A 26262-nucleotide genomic window follows, 5' to 3' on the forward strand; every position below is an offset into this window, starting at 1 on the left:
CCGAGCGCCCTCAGCCTGCCGGCCACGCCCCTGGTGCTCATTTGCATAATGAGGGTGTGGCCAACCAATGGGCGCTCGGCGCGCGCGGGGCGGGACTCGGGGCGGGCTCCCCGCTGGGCGCGGGAGGAGCGCGAGAGGTGGGGGGGGGCCCGGGGGGTCCCCCGCGAACCCACCCGAACCCCCTCCCTGCCCACAGACCGCTCCCCACAGTCTCCTCCGCTCCCTTCAGTCACAGGACTAGATGAGAAAAAAACAAAACAAAACGAAAAGAGTGGAGGAGAAAAAAAACTATGTCGTTTCCTTTTTTTTTTCCCCTGGGTTTTTTTTTTTTTCTTTCTTTTTTTTTTTTCTCCCATTTCTCCTCCCCCCCCCCCTTTTTTTTTTTTTCAGGTGCTAAAAATATTATCAGGAAATTCTTTTCAGGAATGCCGTGTTTTAGGTTACGCTCCAGGCTCAAGGGCTTCTTTGTCTTTACTGGAGAAAAAAAAAAAACAACAAAGCAAAACAAACACACCCACCCTACATTTATTATCGGAAAATGGTTTGACTGGGAGAGGCTGAGCTCCCAGGAAAGTCGACGGCTACTACTAGGGAAGCCTCACTAAAAACACTAACGGTTCTGAATAATTATCAACTCATGAAGAGTCCCAAAGCTGGACCCCAAGATCACCCTGACTCCTGGGATGCCAGTGCATCTACCAGTGGTCCAGGACCACATGTCAACCAGGCAGGCAGCCCTGTCTGAGCCCTACTGCCGATCCCAAAGAGGTGACCCTATCACTTTAAAAATCACTTGGAAGAAAATGTTAAAAGAACAGGAGGGAAAAAAAAAAAAGGAAAAGAAAGAAATTCAAAATAAATAAGCAGCCACATCCGGATTTCTCCCCTAGGACGCTAATAAAGGTTTTATGGGTTTGATATGAATTACCCTCCCTGGCCATTCATCGCTGATTTTCTGGAAGGCATTAGGCTGCACACCCCGGTACCGGCCTCGGGGAATGCCGTGGTGGGATGCACTGGGGGCACTGCCCTCTTCCCCCACAGCCAATCTGTGGCTCTGGGATGCCAGCAGGGACCCATCTCTTTCGGAAAGTGACTGCGGGGCCACCTTCTGGCCGTCGCCATCCACCACCTTACACCCATCAGAAGGAGTCCTGTGCTCCCAAGTCTCATCTCCTGGCCCTGCCATGCCACGCCAGGCCTGCCAGGCTCAGCTTCCAAGGAACACAGGGATATTGTGGCAGGACCTGCCCCTCTGCCAGGACTAACTCCACAGCCCATCCTAAGCTTCTCCTGTAGGTTTTACCTTGAGAAAGGAAAAGGGCAGCCATCCCAAGTGTGAGGGGAGGATTTTCTTCCAGGCAGGCTTTGCACAGGAAAGCATCACCATATTCCCCCCATGCTGTCCAGCCCAGCTCCCCGGGATGTTAAATTGGAAGCAGTAAATGGAGCAGGGAGAACAGCTGTGGGCCCCAGCTGCAGACATTTCCTCTGGGCCTGGAGCTGGAGCCAGTGTGAATCTGGGCTCTGTGCTGAGAATGCTAGGGGGAGTGTGGGGGAAAGCAGCCCTTTCCTCACAGCATCTGGCCAAGCTCTGTCCACCACCACCCACTCCATCTTTGGGAACAGATGCCCCTTTCTGCCACCACCTTTATAGTGTCCAGCTCCTTGACGGCCACCAAAACAGGGCCAGGACCTGCCACACCCATCCCAGTGAGTAGTTCCGGTGAGGCTGTTGAGCTGTGGAGGGGGATGGTGCAGGTCCCAAGGCTATCCTGGACTCTCATCCCAGCTTCACTGGCACCCACAGCTGGAGATGCTCCCCAGTGAAGAACCACCTCCAGGAGCAAGAGATGGAGACAGAGATCCTTCCACTGACCCCAAGCCTATCTCTACCTGGCATCAGTTTCAGGGCTGCCCCAAATCCACAGGCAGTCACCCCCTGGCTCCTCCCAGCCCCATAGCAGAGCCCACTGCCCCCCACAAAAGGCAGCCCTAGAAAATGATTGGGAAAAAGCACAAAACCCTACCCACCCCCCACCCCAGTCAGACCCCATGCTTGGGGAACAGGACATGTGGAAGGGGCCTGGGGAGCTATTAACGATCCAGAGCACATTCAGCACGGATGCTTTCAGGCAGAGGGGACTGCAGGTCAGCACATGGTTTGGATTTGGCTCTCCCCTCCCTTCCAGCTAATTGGGCCAAGCCCAGAGAGCATTCCCTGCAGATGCCAAACACGTGTGTGGCACAAGCATCGCCTCCTGTGGGGCAGAACTAGTCCTGGAAGCTCCCTCCGCAGGGTGGGAGAGGCAGCCAGGTAGACCAGGGAGGTCTGTGGGTGTTTGAGGGGAGCTGAGGTTTAATGAAAGGGTTTGAACTCGTTATCTGGCCCAGGCTCAAAGAATGCAGCAACACAGATCACGCGCATAGATGTGGGTGGTGGGAAGGGGCTGGAGGGTAGCCAGGAGGATGGAGGTTACTGCAACACCAGGCTCCTGCTCCCCCAAACCCCCAGCAATGCCTGCCTCCACTCTGCAGGGGCATGGAAACAGGGGGGACCTCTTCCCCTATCCCATCCTTTCACCTCCTCCTGCCACCCTGGGACCCTTCTGAACCACATGGCCCCAGCATCTGGTGGCCATGTGTCCTCTGAGCTACGGTGACAGGGATGTTACTGGCTTGCCGTTGTGTCCTCTCCCCCCTGCTAGGGGAGTGCCAAATGAGCAGAAGGACATGGGCCTGGGGGGGTTCCAGGTGCTGTTCCCCTGGGAAGCTCAGGGCTGTTTGGTGATGCTGGGGGATCACAGTGCCACTGGAACACAGAAAAGGAGCTGTGGCTCTGCCAGGCACTGCTGACACCAGCACAAGTGGGGATGTGCAATCACTGAGAGGGACCCAAATCCTCTTCCCTGGGGCAAGCCCTGGTCCAAGGCTCTTGCCCCACCACTGCAAACCCAAGGTTTTGAAATGCTGAGGGTGCTGCTGGCTCTGGAGAGATGGGGCTGCCCAGTAGCACCAGGGGACTCCCTACCAGCTCAGCTGCCACCCTGGCACTCCGCACACCAGTCCCTGACCACACATCTCAGGGGAGCACAGGGACACACCACCTCAGCCAAGGATATCCCTGGCTTCTGAAGCAGTCCCAGTGCAGGGAACAGTGCCAAAACCAGGACACGAGGCTGAAACCAGGGCCCGGTGAAGTCTTATCCCTAGCTGAGGCTCCTGCAGCAGGCAGCTGGGTGAATGGAAGGGAAAGCCAGCCCCAGCACCAGTTTTAATGAAGATTTCAAACCTGTTGTGAAGCCACATTGGCAAGTCTGGCATCACACAGGGCTGGGGCTGGCAGTGGGCACCTCCAGCATTGCAGCGGAGCATCGGAAAGCAACATCAGCTTTCCCAATCCAGCTGAAAGCTCCCCGGATATTCTGCTGCTTTGATTATTTGACAGACCATGTTTTTTAAATTATTCTTGTATAAATATTTATGCATTTTTACAAGAACCATGCTTTGAGCAACAGGCCACGGCAGATGAAGGGCCAGAGGGGAGGGGGCTGGCTGCTGGGTTGTTCCATCCCGGTTCTGCAGGTCAGCTGGGGGTTGAGCAGGACTGGCAGGGACACAGGGCAACACTCCTGCCTGGGGCCCCGGGGCAGTGCGTGCCGGGTGCTGACAGCACACACAGCCCCGCCACCCTCCAGCCAAAGGTGGCTGTGATCCTGCCTTTCCCCCTCGCTCCCCTCACCCCTGCAATCCCTCCCCAGGGAACAGAACCCAGCCAAACAGGGGACCGGCCAGAGGCCAAACCTCCTGCTACGGGAATCCATCGCCGGCTGCTGCTGGGAGCCCCACGCAGCCCCACACGCCTTCCTGATCACATCTGAAAACTGCTTCCCACAGACACCCTGAGCCAGAAAACCCCCCCTAGGCAGCAAGGGCTGTTGGCAGAGTAGAGATCACTTCTCCATTGCCCACTCCCACCTCGGCACTGCACCCCAAGCTCAGAGCAGGTCGGGGAGAAGGCAGCGGGTGCCAGGAACGCCTGAAGGAGTCCCAGGAGAGAAGGGGAAGGGGGTGGAAGGCTCTGGGGCCCCCATACCTGCCTCCAAAGCCCTCAGTCTGCAGGGATAGTGCCTGCAGCAAAGTGTGCTTCTGGACTTCTGGTGAGGACTCTCTCTGCCAGCCCTGTCCTGCTCCCCAGGATTGTTGCTGTGGATTTGGGGAAGGATAAGGGTGAGCTCCCCCCCTCCCCCATCCACAGATGGGATCCACAACCCAGCCTCGAGTTTTCCGCCGAGCTCAGCAGAAATTCACGCAGAAGGTCAGTGACCAGAGAAAGGGATGATCCATCATTAAACAAATTGTTTTCATTTCCCAGGATAAAGGGGGGGAGGAGGGGAGGTGTTGTTGGATCAGGACTGGAAAATAAAAGAGCACAAGGCAGGAAAACCGCCCCCTGTACTCCCCGCAGAGAGCAGCCCCGGCTCCTTCCCTGTGCCCTCACAAGAGTTTTACAGCCAAAGCTCTTAATGTGATTATAATAATTATTTCTTTCCTAGCAATCCCCCCCCACTCCACCTTGGTGGTTTTTGGTTTTGTTTTGGGGTTTTTTGGGGGTTTCTTTGTTTTGTTTTGTTTTTTTAATAAACAGCCTATTTTGAAATGTCACTGGGGGAAGCCAATACTCCAGCTGAGCCCTAGCCTGGAGGAAGGAGCAGGGGCAGGGGGAGCATGCGAATGTGTGTGGATGCATGTAGGCAAGCATGTGTGTGTGAGAGCGTGGGCACCCATGGGGACACCCTGCTGCAGCACACCCAGGGCTTGAAATGGGAAAACTTAAAGACCTGGCCCTGCCCCAGGGATGAACAAACAGGAGATTCTTCACCCTCCCTCTCAGTCTGGATGCCCCACTGAAACCCCCATCTCGCACCTCTCATCTCCCACCCCTCTGTGTGGTCCCCCTCAAGCCTCAGGGCCGAGCTTTGAAATCTGTTGAAAAGAGACCCCTTTTGCCAAAATAAACAGCCTGTCATGTTAAATTACTCTCTCTTCCTCTCTACCTTCCCTGCCTTTGTCCCCCCTCCCCATCCCAGCTGTTCTGTTGGGGGCCATGCCACTCTGGGGGCTTGTGGGGTGCAGAAGTGCTGGTGTGGAACTGCGGTGCTGGGGCAGAGCATAACCTACCTCCCACATGCCAGTGCCCCTGTGCCCTGCCATCTCCTCAACCCACCAGCTCAGCACCCCAGGATCTTTGTGCTGGGTGATGATGGCACCTTGCAGGGTCTAGGGTGCAGCAGTCACACTGCACAACCCTACAGAGAGGCAAGCTGGGCGAGAGACACTGGGGGCTCATTGCTGCTCCTCACCCACCTCTGCTGTGCCAAGTGCTCCCATGCCCCCAGGTTTTTTTTCCTTTCTCTTGCTTGCACTTGGCTGTTATTTTGGGGTTGTCTTCTCACTCCTTTAACAGAGCTAAAATTAATGGAACCGTAAAATAGTGAGATGGAAACAGTTATTAGCTCATTCAGGCCAGACTCTCTGCCACTACCAAAGCACTTGACACCAGCCTCTGCTTGTCCAGACACTGTGCACTCCAGCCATGCCTTCCATAGCGTAGCTGACCTTCTTGCTAGAATTTTTTTCCTGCTGTTTTTTGGCCAATGGAGGTGTGCTCAGCTTGGCCTGATTGCAGGGTTAAGTGTCCAGGTGTTGCCCCAAATGCCCAGCCACACAGTGTCCCTGCCCTATGGCTCACCCCTTGAAGCATGGCCCCAGCAGGGCTCAGCCACCCATCCATGTGGGACAGAGCTTCTGCCCCCACCACCTGATCCACACCATTCCTTTGCCATGCCAGCTCTGCTCCCTCCTGCTCAGAGCATTGCTCAGCATCTGGAAGCACCTCCAGCTGCTCCCACCATCTTTGTCAGCAGATGTGTCACTGCTCAGCATCACTTCCTTCTCACACAGTGCCTGCAGGAGGGTCCCTCACTGTGCTGCCTGTGCCTGGCAGCAGCCAGGAAGATGCTCCTCCAGGGCCTGCCCCTGGCCCCTTGCCTATGGGGGAGGGGAGAGAATGAGAAGGGGAGAGAAAGTGGTAGAGGAAGGGGAAAGGGGAATAGGAAAGGAGAAAAGGTGAAGAACAGGAAGGGGAGAAAGAGGAAGAAAGGAGGAAAGGAAAGGCAGAAGGGGGAAGGAGGAAAGGGGAGGTTCCAGTGGAGGTCCCAAATGCTACCTTCTGCATCAGAAGGGGCAGAAGGCAGTATTTGCAGTACCAAACTCTTGATTGTGGCACCCAGAGGCCCAAAAAGTGCAGGTGTCAAAGCAGAGATGAGCCAAGGGGATCACATCATACTGGCTCTTCCTGCCACCAGAGCTCTGGCAGCAGGATGTGAGGGTCACACTGTGGGCTCAGCCAGCACTGTGACAAGAGAGCAGGGTTACCCCACTAGCACCAAGACATCAGGGGGACAGCTGTGTTTCCCTGCTCAGCCCAGCCTTACCTTCCTATAGGACCACTCCTGGCTCTCAGTTCAGCTTCTGCATGATGCCCACAGCCTCCTCCAGCATTCCTGCCAGGCACTGACAGAAGGAATGTCCTGGCTGCTGCTGCAGCAGGGACTCCATCCATGACAAAATGATGCTCCATGGGTGCACAGCAACCCTGCCAGCAGTGAGCTATGCCTCAGAAAAGTGGTGGCCTGCATCTCTCTGCCCTCTCCTTCCCACACCAAGGCATGAAGCAGTAATCTGTCTTGCCTGGCTTGGGTTCAGCATTCTTCAGGATGAGCCCAAGTCACCTCTGATAGGGGTCCGCTGCTTTCAGTCCCTCTCTGGGATGCCAGCCAGCTTGTCTTCCCCACATGATGAGGGAGGGTAAGACCTACCCCCTCAGCCCTGTTGAGACAGCCATTGGTGTGGGGGGTTGAGCATCCCCTGCTCAGATGGGGTGAAACCTGAATGGCAGGGCTCAGGTAAGGAGATGCAGGGCCCATCACCCACTGTGGGGGTTTAAAATATGGCTGAGACTTCCCAGCTCAGAGCACCCACAGCCTTCTGGTAGTGAGGAGCCCAGTGCAGACTTAATGACTCGAACTTCATGTGCTCAAGGATGCTCTGCAGGTGGAAGCTCTGACTCTCGGAGCTCCTTCAGTCAGCTGGCAGAAGAGTAAATGAACATGAGGGACAGGCTCCTGTCTGCAGGGCACCTCCTCAGCCACAGGGAACTGAAGGAGGCACAAGGACGAACTGGAAATAACCCCTGGGGAGATCCAGAAACCTCATCTGAGTTGTTTAAAAGGGTGAGCATGAGCCACAGGAGGTGGGACGACCATCCATGAGCCCCATGGCACACTCCCTCCCTTCCAGAGAAATGGTCCCCATGCTAATCTCGGGCCCCCTGCTGCCACAGAGCCTCCCTCACTTTCCCATTTCTTTCCCTGCTCTGAATCAGTGTGCAGGAAAGCCTGGGACTGTCGTTCTATTAGGAATGGCGAGAAGAGAATGACACAGACTCTCATGGAGTCAGAACAGGAGAATTCCTTAGTTTATTACTTTAGACTTGTTTTATAGACTAGTTCATGGAAAGTACAGAAAGGAAATTCTTATTGGTTAGTAAACTGCTACATCACCATCATTGGTCAGTGGTGTACACCACCTCCTGACCCTCTCCTGCAAGGAAAACAAGAGGACAGACAAACAGCACCTGGCATGGCTGTTTTCTGTTTTTGAGGATTGTTTTGAAATCCTCCTATGAATTTCTCAGGCTAGCTCTCAGGCAGGATCGAGCTCTGTGTAGCCTGTAATAGCTACAGGCACTCTGGTTCAGATTTAGCATCCATATGGAACAGCTGAACTACGCTGTCCTGCAGTGAGAACCCAACCTTCCAGCCACAATCACTGAGCTCCGGCTCCAGGTCTGCGCAGCTCGGGAGCGAACGTACCTCTGGAAGGTGACGGCACCCAAAAACATGCCCGGAAATCCCCATCCGGGGATTTGTGAGAGATGGGGAGAAATGAGGGCAGTTCTGAGGGTACCACCGCGGGCAGCTCGGGCTGCAGCGAACCCCAAAGCTCGGAGCGGGGCTGGGGGCTGCAGCGGCTGGGCTGAGGGACCGCATGGACCGGCCCCTCCGCCCCCGGACCCCTCCCCAAAGCGGCTTTGGGGTCGAAAGCCCCGCTTTGTGAGTCCTCCGGGGCCCATCCTCCCGCAGCCCGGCAGGAAACCGAGCCCCGGTGAGCGCAGCGAGGCGGCCCCGCTCGTAGAGGGGCGCCGGGGGCCCCCGCACCTGGGAAGCTGGGGGCTGATGGAGCCGGAGCCCGGTGTTGACAGAGCATCGGCAAAGCACGCTCAGGGTCCTGCAGCCCTTCCACAGCCCCGCCGCACGGCGCGGCTCCAGCAGCAGTCAGTCTGCCCAGCTCCTGTGGGCGCCACCCAGGTCAGGAAAAGCTGCCTGGGCTGAGCTGGGCTGGGCCGGGCTGGGCTGGGCTGGGAGGACAGTGGGTCCCTTCACCTGACGCTGGCTGTGAGAGGGACCTGCCCGCACGCAGTCCCTGTGCCATGGAGGGTGTGGGAGAGCACACAGAGTTACCCTGCCGTGACCCACCAACTGAGCACCGCCGTCACCTTTCTGGAGTGCCAGAAGTGGGGCCACGGTGTGACTCAAGCCCCCGCCCTGGGTTTGCCCTGTACCTGTCCCTGGGAGCCACCCAGCACCCGGTGCTTGTCAACGCCCGGCTCTGCTTCCCTCCGCCCGCCCCACGCCGGCGCCCAGCCCTACCCTCCCTGCCCACGCACCTTCACTGCTGCTCGGAGCAGCGATAGAGAGCGGCAGAGCTGCCATGGAAGCCAACACTTCCCTCTGGCACAGCTACCTTGGGGTGGTCGTGTCCCGCGAGAGGCAGCGGATGGAGCATTTCCAGCGGGCCGAGGACATCCTGCTCACCCTATTGGAGAGCGTCCATGCCAGGGAACCCCGCTTCCTCGTGGAGTACGCCAGGAACCTGGAAGCCTTGGAGTTCTCTCTCTGTGCCTCTGAGGACGCTGTCGCTCTCGAGATGCCCGTGCGTATTGACGGTGATACCCTGCGTGTGCTGGCGTGCCAGCCCAGGGACACCCCAGGCAGGCATCCTCCAGAGCTGAACACCTGCTATCTGGGAGTGTGCTCTCCAGGGACTGGTTTGGAGGACTGGACTGGTGTTGTGGATGTGATGGAGCATGGAGGTGGTGCGGGGTGCCTGCTTCCAGGCAAAATCCTCCAGCATCTGAAAGAGCTCCTTGTTTCAGCCATCGTGCATTGCCAGCGCCTCTTCCTGCTTCAGCCAGGTACGTACACTGGCAGCGTGCTTCCCAGCCAGGAGCTGCCTCCAGTGCCTGCCCAGCTTCCCAGCTTGGCAGTGATCCCTATGCAAACATGCTGGGAGGTATGTTCCTGGGCATGTGGCCCACCTGCAGGCCAGGTGAGCAAGCACCTCGCTGCGTGCTCGGATGGGCTTTGCCTCCAGCTAAGGAAGGGGAGATGCAAACTATTATTCCCTCCCATCCCAGGGCATCAGTCATCCTCAGGCATCTTCACCTGGGACAGATGGCACCCTTCTTGGTGGGTGCAGGGTTCACCCAGCCCTGCTGCTAGTCCCCAGGTAGGGTTTGCTTAAGGACTTGGTGTGCTTAAGTTAGGGTTTACCCTAACCACATTCTCCCCTCCACCTCTTGGCCTCCAAGTGCCCCCTGCTCCCTAGAGGAGGCTGTTTGGAGAGTGAGCTGGGAGTGTGTCAGAGCTGGAGCAGGACCCTGGGGCATGGGTCTGACCCTGTGAACACCCCAGCCCCAGCTGGCAGCAGTGTCCTTGGAAAAGATGTGGTGGGAGGGGACCCTGGGAAATGCCCACAGCAGTTCCTTAACCTTCTTCATGCACTTTCCTCTCCCAGTGTGTTTCTTGAAGTAAAGCTCAACCAGGGTGAAAGGGTGATGTGAGAGGACCAGTGGGTCTGAAAGTCTCCTAACCCAGTCAAAGGAAGTCCACCATCCCCTCCTTTCTCCGTGGCCAAGCCAGTGTCCTTCATCCTCCTCCACCCGCACAAAGCAATGAACCTTTTGTGATCCATTTTTCTTGGGCTGCATTGCTTTTCTTGGCTCTGTTCAGCTGCCCAGAAGCACAGCTCGGTTTGATCGCTTGAGACTTCCTGCCGTGCCTGCCCTTGAGCCCTGCAACTCTTCTTCCTGTAAAACCACCCCAGCATGACTGGGAGAAGGGTTTTACCCAAGGAACTGCAGCCAGACTGCAGCATTGTCGAGTGGGGTGGGACATGGCCACGGGTGCTGCAGCACACACCTGGTTCAGCCTGCGGGACTGGCTGTGCTAACCTCCTCACTGCTGCCAAACCCTCTGCATCTAGGTGACATCAGTGCTGAAAACCTGCGGGAAGATGCCATGGAGCTCTCCCTGCTGATCCGTGGCAGCTGGAAGACCATTCGCTTTGACATTGTTCCTGTGGTGAGGAGGCAGCAAGAGCCACTCTGGCTCCAGAGGCGACGGAGAGACAGTGGCTTCCCTGAAGGCAGCCTCAGGAAGGCCACAGAAGAGGCACACTTTGTTCCTGCCTCTCCCCATTGCTGGAGGTGAGAGGCACGGCTGCATGCACAGCAGGGTGATCCTGTGCCAGGGATCTCCCCTGGCTGGCTGCACTGCTGGGTGTAGGCAAAAAGAGGTTGGGAAAGGGCGGGGACATGTCAGCAGGGGTTGAAGTCAGCCCCCCATGATGTGCAAACCCCCTTCCCTGTGTTGGAGAAAGAAATCTCAGACAAGTTTCAGACAGCTCAGGGAAAGAGAGGGAATGCAACTGAAGGAGCCCCCTATAATTATTCACTGGAGCTGCACCCTGAGTGTACAGAGGGTGGCATCTCTCAGGTCCCTGCTTGGGCTTCTGAGACAAGTCTAAGCACCTGACAGCAGCAGGGTGATGAGGTGCCTCCCAAGGTGGGCTGGAGGACAGAACAGGACTAGGCTGATGTATCTTGCCTGCCAGCACAACTACCCAGCCCCATGGTGGGGCTGAACAGCCAGCTGGACCACACCATGTTTATTTTGGAAACAAAGTGGTCCAGCTGGCTGCTTGGCCCCTTGTTGGGGAGCAACCCAGCCTCCCCTCCCCACTACACGTAGGGGAGCACAACCCCACTTTACTCCACTCTTGATTCTCCTGGAAAGGCAGAGGAGCTGCTTAGCAGTGTTCTCATCTCACTCCACACCTCTGAAGTTCTGCTCTGCCAGAGGCAAGAGCAGGAGGTAGATCTGAGATGCTGCATGGACTGGGACCCGTGTGTGGCACGGAGGTATCCCCACACACCAAGTCACTGCAGGCATACTCTCCCCATCCTGGAAGGATCTTCAGCACCCCTCCCACCAGATGCCACTCTCTTCCTCCAGATCCTCCACTCACCTTCCCATCCTGAAGCTGCTCCGAGAAGTGGACACCCTGGGGGGACCCCGTCTGGACAGCCTCCGCCTGCTCGACCAGCTCCGTGACCAGGACTGGGGAGGGGAGGATGGGAAAGGCAGTCTCACCTTCAACCACCTGAAGGTAGGTTGGTTCTGCTGGCTGGGACCGTGGCTGTGTGGGCAAGCAGAGCCACAGCTGCTCCCCTGCACAGGAACCCCAACAAGGGCTAGTGCCTGCAGTGCTTTGGGGTGTGCCAGCTCATGGTTGTGCCACGAAAGGATGTGTGCTGCTGCCAGCCTTCCTTGGATTAAACCAGCCATCCTCCAGCTGGAGACACTTTGTGAATTCAGAGCTGGGGCTCTGCACTGGTGTGCAGGGCATCATCCCCTGGCCCAGGCTGCCTGTGTCTGCGGGATGGAACCCCTGTGCCATGCTGCAGGCTGCCCTGTGCCCTAGTGTGCTGGGACATGCCTGTGCAGGGCTGAGGGTGGTGTTTCTGATGAGAAAAAAACCTCCTCTCCCCACCCAACCTGTTTTCAACATTCTGGAGCCATGCCAACTGGCCATGCTGGGGACAGCACGTGGTTGCACAATCCAGGTGTGCCCTGCCTTTTGATGGCTCTCCAAGCCAAGGGTCAAGAAGGATGCAAGGATGTTTTCTGCTTACAGAATGGCTCCAGCTCCAAGTAACCCAAATCCTGTATCCTTTGCTTTGTGTTGCATTCTTTGATGTTTTGGGGGTGGTGCTTGTGGGTTTTTTTTATAGAAAAAGGGCAGATGTATGTATTTGGCCTTCAGAAAAGCATCATCTGCTCCAGCCCCCATGGATTTGGCCCCACAAGTGGTTGCATGGTGACCTGCAGGGTGTGAAGGGACAGCCTTGCTGGGATCATGCCTTGTGGCTGATCCTGTGCTCTTCTCTCCGCACAGATGGTGTTGCTGTGGAGCACAGAGCTCTTCCCCTCTCCGGAGGACTGGCAGGACCTGGAAGGTTCTGTCTACCGGCTCTTGGTGATCCTTCTCCGCTGCCTGGCCACCCAGCACCTGCCCCACTTCCTGAACCCAGGGGAAAACCTCTTCCAAGGAGCGGCCCCGGATCTTGCCTCCCTCTACCATAAAGTTGAGAGCTTTGCCTGGGAACCCCAGCGCTTCCTCCGCTTCCATTTTGGCCTCCATGGGTTCAGTGGCAGCTGGCAGGCAGACACAGAAACCCGAGCCCTCCTGCATCTCCCCACCGAGGATGGATTCTACTGGGACACAGCCTACTTTGACATGCTGCTCAGCCAGGTAACCCCAGCCCTTCAGCTGAACTCGCCAGGCAGCACCAGAAGCCACCTGGGCTAGGAAGCTTGGGATCACTGCAGCTGTCCCCACAGAACCCTCTGGCATGCTGTGGAGGCTGTGGGAGGCTGGCAGTGCTGGGGCATGGAGCTCAAGCAGAGCGGGAAGCCCTCTCCCCTCACTTCCCACCTGCCTTTAGTTTCAGGTGTACCGGATCCAGGACAGCGCACGCCACTCAGCAGCGTCCCAGCTCCTTAGCAAGATCCTTCCTGAAATCCCTCAGCAGAGCTGAGTGGGACCCTGCTGCTGCCCCATTAGGGTGTCTCAAAACTCTGGTGGGGTGCAAGGAGAGCTACAGGGCCAGAGATCAGTGTGCTGCTGCGTCATTTATTGAGGGAAGGTGGCAGGGGAAGAGAGCACATCTGCTGTAGCTGTGGGGCATACACAGCCTCTTGGCTGCCCTGGTGGACCTGGGCACTAGGTGCTTCATGGTACAGAACCTGGAGGGGGATGGCATTGGTTGGTGATGGGAGGGGAAGGGACCTGTGGTCATATCCTGCATGCAGCCCTCTGTCAGCTTGCTGAGGGTCACCATGAGGGTTAGCATTCAGGAACACATAATCACTGAATGGTTATATGAAGGTGCTTTATTAAGAGATCTGGGTGTCAGGGGTACACAGACCCAAATCTGACCTGACTTGGTTTTGAGTTGAACGTGTTTTTATACTTTATTGTTATATAACTTTCATATTAATTATTAAACTTACATTGTTCTATTGTATGCATTGATTTTACCCAAGCACGGATTTCTCATGATCCCCCCAAACCCCTAACATAGTTTCTCATGATTCTTTAAACAATAATTCTATCTAATCCCATCTAACAATTATATCATTTATCATATACTGACTATACAGGTGCAGTTTCACATGATCTTAGCAAGCACAAGGCCTAACATTTCCCAGGGCCTACTTTTAACATTTTCCCCAGGGCTTGCCAAGCCTACCTTTCTTTCTACCTCCCCAAATTTTCTATGATTTACTATCACTGGGGCCAGGGCAAGGGGAAGAACTGAGGGGCCAGGCCATTGGGGAGTAATGGGAGAAGCAGTTTCGAGACATGTCTTAATCTACTGAGCACATCCCTCTCCTCCACGGCCCCTGCTATCGCAGCTTCTTTCCACTGTGCCTTGCCTTGCTGGGTGCTGCGGGGACCCTCTGCTGCCAGCTGCCTGCAGCCAGGCAGCGCCAGGCCACCTTCCCCAGCCTCCCCCTGCCGGGGGTGCTCACAGCCTGCTGCGCTGGCAGCACTTCAGTGCATCTTGCAGGGCTCGGAGTACTCGCTCCACGTTGGCACTGCTTGAGTTGCAGCCCATGAGGCCGATGCGCAGGACCTGGAGGGGAAGGGCGAGTATTTGTGAGTGTCTCAGCAGCCCCGTGTGGAGCTGGGGACACACGACACAGCTCCCCCGCTCCTATTTAACACACCGTTCCCTATAAAGAGGCGTCACCCCGCTAATTACGTTCGCGGTTATTCAATTAGGAGGTGATTGTGTGATTGCTCCGGGCAATGGGACATAGCCAGCCGCACGCTTTCAGAGTGGCGGTGGATGCAAGGTTCGGTGCCTAGCCACGGGCAGCGGGAGGGGAGGACTCTGCCCACCTTGCCCACCGTGGGGCCCAGGCCCCCAGCGATCTCCATGCCGTGGTTGTCCATCAGAAAGGCCGTGATGTCCTTCCAGTTGTAGCCCTCAGGCACCCTGACAGTGGTGATGGTGGGAAGTCTGGCCTTCTGATGAGGAAGAGAGGAACTGGTTTCAGTCCCACGGCCCCTGGTGACCCCAGCACACTGCCAGGAGAGAGCATCACTGAGGAGGGAGTTTTTTCTCTGGCATTAAAATCTGCCCAGGCACATCTCCAGCTGCACAGGGTTGTGTCCTCACACTGCCCCTACTCCGTGGTGCTGGTGGTTGGCTTGCCCTGCACCCACCTCCTCCTCCACAAAGAGCTCCAGCCCCATGTCAAGCACCCCCTGGCACAGCTGGGTGCAGTTGGTCTGGTGTCGCTCCCACGAGCTCTCCAGACCCTGTGGGCAGAGAGGGGAGAGAAGGTCTCTGCTGTTGACAGGCATCTCCTGGTACCCACGGTTCCTCCAAGCCCCGTGGGTGCTGCTGGTGCTCCCCTGCCTGCCTGGTGCCACTCACCAGTTCTGCCAGCATGGCCAAGCCTTCCCGCAAGCTGAAGAAGCTGTTGATGGGTGCCGTGTGGTGGTACCTGCAAAACTCAAGGGGCACCCACAGGGCTTCAGCTCGGCTGCAGCACAGCAGCCCCTTGCTTGTGGCCGGGGAAACTGAGGCACGGCATCCTCCCTCCTCATCACCCAGTGCAGAGAGTTGTGACCGGCAGCCGGGGTGATGGGGAGGCAGCCCCTGAGCCAGGACAAAGGCTGGGTGGGGAGTGGTTGCAGCCGTCGGTAACAAGAGAGCCTGCCCTCACCTCCGCGGCTCACCGTCACAGCCCCAGTAGTTTGCCAACCAGCCCATGTCCAGGTAGAAGGATGGGGACTTTGTCTTCCTCCTCAGCAGTTTCTCCCTGGCAGAAGAGAATACTGGGGAGAGGTGGAACCTTAACACCACCAGCTCCAAGGTGGGATCGGCCCTGTGGGAGCGGGGACTCCCCTAAAGTGAGCACAGGGATTGGCTCCAGCTCCCAGTCACTGCCCAGGGGTGGGATGGGCTCCCCCATAGCACTGCTGCTGGGCATGCTCTCCACAGAGCGGGACTGAAGCAGGTGGGCTGGCAGAGAGGAGATGGTCTCCCCCAGCCCCTTTGCCTTCCACCCTGGTGAGATTGGGCTGCTCTTACCTGGCTCGCTCACTGAATGAGATGGGGGCACTGCCAGGGGGTGCGTTGAGGACTTTCTGGGACCCCGAGTACAGGACATCGATCTCTGCCCAAGAGGGAAGACAAGGCCTTAGGAGCCAGAGGCTCCCAGCAGGAAAAGGCTGAGCCCTCCGACCTAGCTGCAAGTGGTGGATGGGAAGCACGAGGATGGCACACATGGCAGGTCCTACTTGTGGTCAGGCTGCTTTGGGAGGGCCCCTGGCACTGCTGATGGTCCCCAGTTTCTAGTGCTGCTAGCCAAAATGCAGGCAGAGGGGCTGATCCCACTGCTCTCTCTCCCTGTCCCAGGCATGAGCCCCTTCATCCCCTGGAAGCCCATGATGGCACTGTGGCTCTTACCCTGCTGGTCCATGAAGATGGGGGCTCCCCCAAGCGATGCCACTGCGTCCACAAGCAGCAGGCAGCCATACCTGTGGGAGAACAGAGCTCAGCCTCGTGCTCCTGCCACCTCCTCTTGCTACATCTCTGCCTGCAGCCCTGGCATCCTGGTCCCCACAGGGGCTGCGTGTCTCACTGGCACCAACTGCTTCCAGCACAACAGAGCCAGAGAAAAGCCTAGCACTTTTAATAATTTTTTTGATAAATTTATCAAAATTTTAATAATTTTTTGATAAATCAGCAGGCCCAAATCCCCAGTGGTGACCTTGGGGTGCCCTCAGTCCCTGCGGGTGCTGGTCATGCACTGACCGGTGGCACAGCTTGCCCAGCCCCTCCAGTGGCTGCAGCACCCCCGTGGAGGACTCGCCATGGGTGATGAAGAGCACCAAAGGTTTGTGCTGCACCAGGCCCTGCATGACACAGAGGGAAGGTGACCACACTGGAGGTCAGCTTGTGCCCTCTGCATAGTGGCTGGCACTCACCTGCTCGATGTCTTGCAGAGTGAAATACTTGCCCGGGGACTTCAGCAGCTCATAGACATTGGCTCCTGGGAGGAATTTGGGCAGAGGAGAATGAGGTTTGGGCATGCTTTTGACTGGGCAGACACCTGCTCCATGGGGCAATTTGTCACGCATGAAACAGGAGCAGAGCCACTTGCCAGGGTCTGACCTCCTGCAGATTTGCCCAGTGGAAAAGCCATAAAGCCAAAACAACATAGATGGAGCGGCATCATTCTTGGAAAAAAAACTGAGTGCTCTCTAGCAGAGTGCTCTCTGATTGTGTAAGCTGTGTCACTGAGCACTGTCAGGACTGGGACAGGATTGGGGAAGCACCCTGCCTTCGAGCCCAGTCCCCTCAGCCCTGCCATGCCATCTGCCTGCTCCCAGCATACCCAGCCTCCTGGCAATATCGGCGGCGCGTTGTCCCCAGATGCCGTTGATGGCCACCAGTGCAGTGTCACCTTGCTCGAGCAGGTTGAAGAGGGCAGCCTCCATGGCACAGTGGCCGCTGCCACTGATGGCCAGGGTCAGCTGGTTCTGTGTCTGGAAGGCGTACTGGATACCTGCCTTGATCTCATCCATTACCTGTGGCAGCAGGACGCTGGCCAGCACTGCTATTGCTCCTCTTGCCCCAGCAGAGCTGTTCCAACCTCTCCTGGGGGTGAGGAAGAGGAGGGGAGGGAAGGAAAGCTGGGCTGGGGCAGCTCACCTGCAGCACTTCAGGGTGCATGTGGCCCAGGAGCTGCCGAGCGCCCGCAGCCTGGATGCGGCGGGGCACATTGCTGGGCCCTGGCCCGAGCAGCAGCCTCTCCGGCACGGCCAGGGGCCGCAGCAGCTCCTCCGGCGGGGGAACGCGGAGCAGGCTGGTGGCCATGGCACGATGTGCTGTCCCCAGGAGCTGAGCCCAGAGAAGAGGAGCAGTGCAGGCTGCCTGAGCAGCTGCCAGCATTGCAGCACAGTGTATCTTGTTCCAGCAGTGTCCAGTTTCCCCACGGACCTTGACCCAGAATTCAGTGCTCCCCCCTGCCAGTCTGGACTCTACCCTTGGTTGCCTGCTCTGTCTGGTTAATGTGTCACCTGTGCTATCCCTGATGTCTTGGGCCCCTCGTTTTGGAGGATGTCCCCTTGCTAGTGCTCATCACTCTCCAGGTACGCCAGCCTCTGGTACTCCCAAGCACCCAGGCAGTCCCTGTCTCCTTGGCCCCCACAACACCAGGGCTAATGTTTCCCAACAGTACCCCAATAGGTGGGATCCCTGCTCTGGGCACCTGGATCCTGTGCCATGGGATGGCTTTGCTGAGGCTGCTCTGGCACAGCTGCCACGCTCATAGCTCCTCCTGCAGCAAAAAGTTTCTGTTGACCAGGGCTCCCTGACCAGGGACCTGTCTTGCAGAGGGGCATCTGGCTGGGTCACAGCCTGAAGGAGGCTGGCCAGTGGGACTGATGTGCACCAGGGCTGTGGACTGGGACACGGACACATTCCCTGCCACAGTGAGCTGTGCTCTGCAGGCTCAGCCTGGAGCATGAGCATCCCAGTGTATGCTGAGAATGCCACAGGCCCCAGGTGGCAGTTCGATATTCTGTTACCTGCCATGTGTACCCATAGCATGTTGCATTGTGCCCAACCTCTGGCACGTTCTTCGCCATCCATACCCTGAAATGCAAACAAGCTGCCAGCTTTAGCAGACCCATGACTGGGTCCCTGCCCAGAGGAGCCCCTCAGTGAGTAAAGCTTTTGCTAAGGATGGCAGCATAGGGGTGAGAACTGGCACCAGTGGCTGCTGCTGAAGACATAAGGGACACCTAGAGGACATCTGCCCAGCAGCTGGGTGGCTACCACTGAGAGGAGCTGAGGGCAGATGAGTGTGCTCCCGCACGGCTGATGAAAGCCACAGTCAGCCTGGGGACTGCTGCCCAGCCATGATCCCCCCCAAAGCCATGACGACATATGGGATGAAGATCTCCCAGTTGCCTGTCCTCTAGGAAGATTTGGGGCATGGCTGGGGCGGGGACGTGTGGCTTCGGGGCTGCCGTGGAGCGAGGGTGGCCATGCTGCTGGAAACAGCTGGCAGCGAAGGAATAATCCGCTTTCTGCGCTGGCTCTGTATTCCGGGCGCAGATGGGCAGAGCGGCCGTGCCCCGGGCGGCGGGCGGGGGCTCGGCGGACGGAGGAGCGAACTGACGGCACCGGGCTCACGGGAAGCCCTGGCGAGGGCCGCTCCTCGGGGAACAGCGGTACCGGGGTCCGGTTTGGGGTCCGGTGGTACCGAGGTACCGGAGGACCGGGGTACCGGTGCCGGTTGCCAGGCGACAGCTGCCGAGTGCCGCACCGCCCCGCCCCGCCCCTGCGGCGGTTCCGCAGCACGCCCGGGGCCGGGGGATGCGCTGACGTCACCGCTCCATCCCCGAGCGCGCCCTCCCGGTCCCCGCGTCCCCCTCCGGGCGGCGGCGGCCGCCAACCAGCGCGTGGGGCGGGGACCGCAGGGGCGGGGCCGCTGCCACCCGCACCGGCACCGGCACCGGCACCGACACCGACACCGACACCGGAACAGCATCGCACCGCGCGGCTCGGCCTCATGCCGGCGGCCCCCGCCCACGGCTGAGCGCTGCGCCCCTCCGAACCGGCCACGGGCACGGCCACGGGAATCACAGGTAGGGGCGGGCGGCATCGCGCGGCACGGGGCACCCCCACCGCGCCCCCGGGGCACTGGCTGAGGGGGGAATCGGGGCTGTGGGGGTGGCAGTGACGGGGTGGCAGTGACGCTCCTTGTGGCCCCGGCGGGGGCGAGGCGTGGCGGGTGGGAGCGGGATGCGCATCCCCGAGGGTCGGGCGGGGCGGGGGGGGGGCTGCGGCCGGTGGCCATTTTGCGGAGCCCCCCGATGTTCGAAGTTGTCTGGGGGGAAAACTGCCATCGGGTCCCCAGCGCGGTGACCGCCGGGTGCCGCCCCATCTTCCAGAAGGATCCAGCCGGAGCAGGGTGGGGGAGGATGCCCGCGGACGAGGAGACGCCTCTGCTGCCCTGGCCCCAGCCGGGGTGCCAAGGGGGAGGATGCCATCCCCGCAGCCCATGGCGGGGGCACAGGAACTCCTTGTACCCCAGAGCTAACCCTGCTCTCCCCTCCGGGGCAGATGGCTGTGGTTATGCAGCTGAGCCATCTTGCGTCATCATCATAATGCTTCAGAGTTAAACAGCAGCGCTGGAGGGAGTGGCGGATGCCCCACCTGGGGCTCTCACCGCGGGTAGCTGGCAAAGATGCTGCGATGCTAAAGCTCTTCTGGGCCCCCAAGGACGAGCAGCTGCCGGTGACCTTGCGCTGTGGAGTGGCTGGACAAGGGCCGCCATGTCACTGCGGGCCAGTGCAGTGGCTGCTGGCTGTTGAAGGGGCAGGTCCCGGGGTGCAGAGCTCCACGCTTGGTCATCCAGGTCCGCAGGGAGCAGCCCTGCACCTGACCTATTGTCTTACTCCTCTGCTTCCTTCTCCTGCTCTTCCTCCTCCTCCTCCCCCTTCACGGGGCAGTGACCCCTCCCCTGGATCCTGCAGACCCCCGTGTGAGCCGATCTCCTGCCTGCTCAGGTGCCATGCGGCAGCATCAGGGCTCGGGGAGGACAAGGACCCAGCCGAGCATCTCCCAGGCACCCGTCCCGTCCCAGCGCCCAGAGCAGCCCCACGCAGGTGGCCTTCGTGGCACTGGGGGGCAGGGAGGCAGCAGACCCTCCCCCTCCCCTGGGTATGGCCAGGGGTGTGGTGGCTCTGCCATCTCGGCATGCTGCTGCTGACCTCCATTTTGTCTGGGAGGTGGCAGCTGGTGTTGGCAAAGATGCTGCCACCGCCTTCCACCTCCCTGCATGTGGCAAGAGCTGCAGCCCCTCAAGCCCTGGGTCTTGTAGGAATCTGTTGTCTGCCCCCTCCCTTGCAACCTTTCTCCGTGCCCAGCAATGCTGGGCACCCACTGGAGCTCACTGCCTTTTCTGTGCAGCTTTTCCCTGCTTTGGGTTTGAGTGTCTGGAAGAGAGGATGGAGGGAGCAGGGATGGGGGTGGGGTTACTTTGCAGCAGAGATGGGGAACACAAACCCTCATCCATCCTTTACATTTGCTACCTGTAAACTGAATGTGCATGAAAATCCTCAGGGAGCTGCAAACTCTGCCCTGAAGCTTTGTCCCGCATTGGGGTGGGCAGGATCTGAAGGGGCAATGGGCAGGGTGCCTGTGATGACACCGGGGAAGCAGGGGCTGGATTTCATCTGAGCACGGGGGGAATTTGCCCTTGTCCTGGGCTGTCCTCTGAGCTGCTTCCCTGCCTGGCAGGTGCTGCTCTGGAGAAAACTGCACCGTCATGGCCCCTTGTCCTGTGTGGGGCGGGAGGTGGGTGAGGAGCTTGGCTGGCAGGCACTGACGCTGCCGTGTCATCTGTCAACGTGTTCCCTGCTGCCCTAGAGGCAGGACAGAGTCCCATGGTCCCAGTCAGAGCTGGGGGGCCCCAACAAAGGGTGCAGGGGAAGGGCTCACCGTAACAAAGCCTGGCAGCTGCTGAGAATACACCGGTGCAGCCAAATGGGGCGTCTGAGTACTGAGTCACTGAGGTGACGTGGGGTTGGATGCATGCAAAGGGAAACTCACCTTGGATTTCCCTCGTCATCTGCTGGAGCTGAGGGACTGGCAGCAGAGCACGTTCCTCCGCATCCTTTGGGGAAGAGCTTGGTGGCTGGTGGCACTTGGGGACAATGCTCCCTGTCTTACTGGTCACCTCTCAGCAGGAGAGGCTGCCAGTTCGTAGCCCTTGGATTTAAGAGTGGTTTCATTAGCTAATCTCTGCCCAATTAATCTTAGCTGATCCAGTTAATTGTGGCTCTCCAGGCCTTTTGTTCCTCCCTATGGTGGGTCATAGGGGTGGGCAGAGCCAGCAGGCAACACGGGAAGTGGGGGAAGAGACGCCCTGCAGAATTGGGGGACAGGTCTAGATGTTCCTCCAGACCCCAGGGACTTGGCTGTTCCTCTCTGCAACCTCCCTTGTGTGTAGGGTAGCCCTGGGAGGTAGCAGGGAGGGAACAGGGAGCGGGACTTCGGTGCTGGCTCACTCCCATCAAAAGGCTGCTCGTGGTTTATCGAATTTCTCTCGATGGCAGCAGATTAAGCAGGTGGTGGTTGCTCTGGCTGCCCCCGGGCAGAGTGAGCTGGCCGGGCTCGAGCTGCCCACTGGCTGGGGGAGCTGCCTGGCCCTACCCCTGGCCCTGCCCACTGCAGCCTGGCCCCTCTCTTTACAGGATGCCGAGTGCCCATGACCAGTGATGCCATGGGCACAGGCTGAATTCCTCCCTGCAGCTGAGCTAGGGAAGGAAAGGAGGATGAGAAGCAGCTGGGTCAGTGTCTGCTGGTGGTCCCCAAGGGCACACAATGTCACCTGGGGTCCTTGTGCTGCCGTGGCAGGGATGGAACTGGAGAGCTGCAGAGGAGCAGAGGGAAATGGTGCATTGCCAGCCAAGGAAGCTGAGGGAAATGGATGGAACAGGAAATGGAACTGGGGCTCTGCAGCAGGGAATACTGGCCAGGAGAGGAGCTCACACCCCTGGGCAAGGAGAGCCAGATGGTGATACACTGGGATGTAGCCTGTGGATGGCAGGGAGAGAGAAAAGGTCCTGCTGGTGAGAAGGGGGTTTCTCATGGCCAGCAGTGGTGGGAGTATGGGGTGTGGGGCTGACTGGGCAGAAGAAGGCAAAGAAAGGAAATCAGCAGCAGTGGAAGGTACACAGCAGGATGAGGCACATGGAAAAGGATGAGGCACATGGTTCAGAGGAGAAACCAGAGTTTCTTCATGGGAAGTGATGGGGCTGAGTGGCTGGGAATGGCACGGGCGTGGGAGGGGATAAGAGCAGGGGCTGAGGTGGCCCGTGGCAGGCAGCAGGTAGTCCTGGGGCTGGTGGGGTCACTGGTGGGTGTTGCTGTTCTGGGGCTGTGCAGCGGGCAGGAGTCCAGGGATCTGACCCACCTCTTCAGAGCCCTGGTAGCTGGAGAGGCTGCAGAGCTGGGGAAGGGAGCTGTCTTGGCTTGGGAGGAGAGTGAAATGTTTGACATGGACAGTTATCAGGGGCAGATGGGTTTGGCCTGGGGATGAATCCATTGTCCTTGAGTGGTGCCACAGGGAGGAGCACCTCGAGCTGATGGCCTCGAGAAGATGCAGCCCTTCCCCATGGGAATATATCCAATAGTTTCATGGGAGAAACAATTCCTTCATTCCCTTTGGCAAGCACTCCTGTTTAACTTTTCCTTTCCCCCATCCGAGTGGGGAGGCAGAGGCCACTGGCAGGCAGCAGCCCACTTGCTGGCTTAGGGACTCGAGGGAGGTGTTAAACACCTGCTTAAAATAATTCAAGCTCAAGAAAGCCTGAGACCAAAAGTTTGAATTCTGGAATTTATGGGTGTGATCACTGGCTGAGCACAGTGGGAGCTCCAGAGCCATCCCAGCGGGAAGATAAGAGGAGGGCTTGGGAACTCCAACAGAAGAAGCTTTGTCCTCTGCGTGCTGCTGGACATGCCAGCTCACTTATAAAATAGGCAAAGGGTTTCTGAAAGGCAGTGCCAAGCTTGTAACACTTTCTTGATGCAAATTTTTCCACTGTCTAAGGTTTCCTCTCACCCCCTTGGAAAACAAACCACAGCTGTCAAACCTCAGGTAGTTTTAAGTTTAAAGCGATCCCCTTCTCTTGGGATACTTTCTATTCTGTGAATTTGTTTTTTTCTTCCCTTTCTCCCCCCTTTTTCCACAAATTCTCCCGAATTTTTCATTCCCACTATGGAGAAAACACATGTCATGTTCAAGATCCCTCCTTACTGCTCCACTTCCTTTTGGTCATGGCCCATGTAACCAGAGCTGTGATGGTGCTCCCTAATGATCTCATTTCTCCCTGATCTCATTCCTCCCAGAGCAAATATCCTGCTGGCAAAACCCAGGCTTGAAAAGCATTAGGGAGTTCACACACAATCTTGCAGGTGGAATGCCAGAGGAGCAGTTCCTACCCATTTCCTGAGAGATCCTGTGCTCCATTTTCACCGCCAGGCTCAGCATGGGGAGCCAGGGAGCAGGGAAAGGCAGGAAAAGGGATAGATGTTAAAAGGCAGGAAGCGATTTTGTCAGGTCCAAAAGGATCCTGAAGGATGTAGAAGGATCCCAGTATCATTTTCTGGCCAATGTTTGAGGCTTAACTGCAGCTGAGGGAAGGTGGGAATGGCCTGCAGAGCACTGGGCATCAGTGCTGGGATGGACAACTGCTCTGGGAGATGTTGTGAGGGGTTTGTTTTGCCTTGTGAGATTTGCAATGAATAATTTTTAGCAAAAGGACAGGAAATATGATGGTAAACTAGGGGCTTCAGCTGAGTGCAATGGCCACTGGCTTCCCAGGAAGGCCTGCTGGTGCTGATACTGCACGTCTGCTTTGTGGGAGCTGAATGGGAGGCACATGCCAGCGGCTGCGCTCAACAACCGCCTCCTTTCTCAATGGAATGCCATCACTTTCCTCCCTGCCCCACTGTGTCCTGCTGCCCAGTCCCTGCTCTGCTGGGCTTGCAGTGGAGGCAGGAGGCTTAGGTAACAGGCCTATGGACTTGCTTGCAGATTAGGGGGTGCCTGCTCAGTGCCTTTGGCACTCTGGGATGGAAACGCTGCTCCTTGGGGGTTGTGCTGGTGCTGGCAGTGCCTACAGGGCTCTGTCTGCTGCTGTGGGTGCCCACCAAGTGCTGCTGCAGGGTGATGGAGGCTCCAGTGCCACCCTGGGGTAAGGGCAGGGGTGCCCCCTGGGACTGAGCTGGGTAGGACAGGGAGAAGGGAGAGGTAAAATCCGGGCAGATCAAGCTGTGAAACAAAATGTCATCTTTCAGGCAGAGGCAGAACAGTGCTCCCAGGAGGTTTCCTCGCACAGGCTCTCCATTCATCCTGCACAGCTGCAAGATGTGGATTGGAGTGCAAATTTTCCCTTTTCTTCCCTTTTGCAGGACAGCCACTGCTCCTCACTAGCAGGACCCACGTCCAGGCAGCGCCATGGCGGGAGCGTCCGTGAAGGTGGCAGTGCGCGTCCGGCCCTTCAACTCCCGGGAGATGAGCCGGGAATCGAAATGCATTATCCAGATGTCGGGAAGCACCACCAGTGAGTGCCTCCGGGGCAGGGGGGGCTTTGGGTGCTGCCTGGGAAGGAACACATGTGGTGTGGCCACTGCAGCAAGCCGTACCTGGCCTGCAGGGATCCTTGGTGAGGATGCCTGAAGCATCTCGAGTCGTTTGGAGGAGGAAATGTGGGGAGGATGGCAGCTTTCCATGGAGAAATGCTGTCCTGCTGTTGAAATGGCAGTGGTGGGATCTACGTGGCACTGAGCCCTTGGACTTTGGTGGAAGGGGCAGTACTTCCCAGTAGGCAATGAGGGGGGAATCACAGAATCACAGGACGGTTTTGTTTGGAAGGGACATTAAAGATGATCTCGTCCCAGCCTTCCCGTATAGATCAGGCTCTTCCACATCCAGCCTGGCCTGGAAGCTGTGCATGGGCCAGCAAGTGATTTTTGTCAGCACTGCCAGGCCAGGTACCACTCACTGCAGTGTGCCAGATCCCATCCCTGCTTCTCTGGGGCTCCTGGAGATGCAACAGGAGCAGGATGGAGGGCAGGGAGGAGGATTTGCCAGGGCAATGGTGTGCTCAGGGTGGGGGGGTGTAGCCTGGAGGCTTGGGGCTGTATGTCTTGTCAGGAGCCTGTCTGGCCTTTGCCCCTCTTTAAATAACAGCTGCTGGCAGTGTGGTGTGGGAATGGCAGTCAAATCCCTCCTCTTTGGCTCTGGAAGCCTCCAGATGGGGCAGTGTCTAAAATAACTCCCTGCCTGCCTGCCTGCCCCCCCGCCTGGGGCTGCCTGCGTCACCGATGGTGGGTGAGACATCGGTGCCAGCCACCCCCGCCTGCAGGCTGCTATGACAACCCTGCTGGTGGGGAGAGGATGGCACCCAAGGGTGCAGGGTGGCTCTAGGACCCCAATGGGCCCCCTGGCCAACCCAGGACTAGGGAGGAGGAATGGGAGGTCTGTGGGGCAGCATCTGCTGGTCTCTGGCATCCTGTGGGGGCTCTCCCTTCATGGTTGGACAGGAATTCTCCATCTGCCTGGGGTGCAGAGCTTTTGCCCTCATGGTGAGGAAGCCTCCTGTCCATGCAGGAGCTTCCCACCTGCCCAGGGCCAGGGAATAGGTAGGGTAGATGCTCCCCATTCTGGTTCTGATTGGGGGGGGGGGAACCTGTCATGCCCCAGTCAAGAGCATCAGGCATCCCCCACTTCCACCATGGCTGTGTTTGTTCAGAGCCATCTGCCCCTGCTCATCCTGCACACCCTGCCTGTGCCCCCACCCCTCCAGCCCGGGCCTCTGCCTGCACCAGGGACAGCAGCAGGACTGCAGGCAGGAGCCCTTTGCTGACAGTGAGGATTTTCTCCATGAATGGACAAACCACTGGCTAATCCTCTTGGCCAGGGGGCTGGGGAACAAGTGTGGGGGGCTCAGAAGCCTGCTGCTGCTGTGGCTGGTGGAGGCAGGAGGATGCCAGCAGTGCCAGCAGACCAGGACTGTCCCAATCCCCCCAGCTCCTTGCAGGATGACAAAGATGACAAGTTCAAGGGGAGTGAGAGCAAGTTTTCCCCTTCCCAGGATTTTTTGCAGAGACCTTTGCATGTGCTGGGGCAGGGAGGCAGGTTATTCTCCTGCCTAGTGCACTGAGCCCCGTGGGAGGCAGCGGGGCCCAGG

General features: G+C 58.1%; 3 protein-coding genes across 26 annotated transcripts in view; 2 read left to right on the plus strand and 1 right to left on the minus strand.

The window, feature by feature from the left end:
* The first annotated feature begins 8835 nt into the window (after window positions 1–8835).
* Window positions 8836–13213, plus strand: MAB21L4 (mab-21 like 4). The gene is made up of 5 exons (XM_005529631.2): window positions 8836–9319; window positions 10390–10612; window positions 11421–11574; window positions 12364–12720; window positions 12914–13213. Exons 1-5 carry the CDS (start codon window positions 8836–8838, stop codon window positions 13004–13006), a joined length of 1311 nt encoding a protein of 436 aa, XP_005529688.1. The 3' UTR covers window positions 13007–13213.
* A 130-nt stretch (window positions 13214–13343) lies between these two features.
* On the minus strand, window positions 13344–17502 carry AGXT (alanine--glyoxylate aminotransferase). Of its 2 annotated transcripts, none has more exons than XM_014258366.2 (11): window positions 17204–17502; window positions 16887–17079; window positions 16477–16541; window positions 16304–16392; window positions 15956–16026; window positions 15578–15662; window positions 15210–15305; window positions 14918–14987; window positions 14704–14799; window positions 14377–14505; window positions 13344–14107 (listed from the first exon to the last, which is right to left on the minus strand). In XM_014258366.2, the coding sequence occupies exons 1-11, from the start codon at window positions 17441–17443 to the stop codon at window positions 14000–14002; spliced, it is 1242 nt and encodes a 413-aa protein (XP_014113841.1). In that variant the 5' UTR covers window positions 17444–17502; the 3' UTR covers window positions 13344–13999. The 2 variants fall into 2 exon arrangements, with proteins under 2 accessions (XP_014113841.1, XP_005529687.1); XM_005529630.3 differs by having other exon boundaries at window positions 16304–16404.
* A 1478-nt stretch (window positions 17503–18980) lies between these two features.
* KIF1A (kinesin family member 1A) overlaps window positions 18981–26262 on the plus strand; it is a 41399-nt gene continuing 34117 nt past the window's right edge. For all 23 annotated transcript variants that reach the window (XM_088060980.1, XM_088060981.1, XM_088060983.1 and 20 more), the window contains exons 1-2: window positions 18981–19146; window positions 24482–24633. In XM_088060980.1, the coding sequence (XP_087917106.1) occupies window positions 24528–24633 (106 nt within the window). In that variant the 5' untranslated portion in view covers window positions 18981–19146; window positions 24482–24527. The remainder of the gene's footprint in view (window positions 19147–24481; window positions 24634–26262) is intronic.

The sequence above is a fragment of the Pseudopodoces humilis genome, chromosome 11 (assembly GCF_049639895.1).
Source record: "Pseudopodoces humilis isolate 2021_Gansu_Grassland_sample_001 chromosome 11, ASM4963989v1, whole genome shotgun sequence".
Classification (NCBI taxonomy): domain Eukaryota; kingdom Metazoa; phylum Chordata; class Aves; order Passeriformes; family Paridae; genus Pseudopodoces; species Pseudopodoces humilis.

Excerpts from the sequence above, each read along its gene's own strand:
- MAB21L4 (XM_005529631.2), top strand. The coding sequence starts at position 8,836 with ATGGAAGCCAACACTTCCCTCTGGCACAGCTACCTTGGGGTGGTCGTG. Across the intron at positions 10,613-11,420 it reads GCCTCTCCCCATTGCTGGAG|ATCCTCCACTCACCTTCCCA; the intron begins GTGAGAGGCACG and ends CTCTTCCTCCAG. Across the intron at positions 12,721-12,913 it reads TTGACATGCTGCTCAGCCAG|TTTCAGGTGTACCGGATCCA; the intron begins GTAACCCCAGCC and ends ACCTGCCTTTAG.
- AGXT (XM_005529630.3), bottom strand. The coding sequence starts at position 17,443 with ATGCTGGCAGCTGCTCAGGCAGCCTGCACTGCTCCTCTTCTCTGGGCT. Across the intron at positions 16,542-16,886 it reads CGATATTGCCAGGAGGCTGG|GAGCCAATGTCTATGAGCTG; the intron begins GTATGCTGGGAG and ends AATTCCTCCCAG. Across the intron at positions 14,800-14,917 it reads TGGCCATGCTGGCAGAACTG|GGTCTGGAGAGCTCGTGGGA; the intron begins GTGAGTGGCACC and ends CTCTGCCCACAG.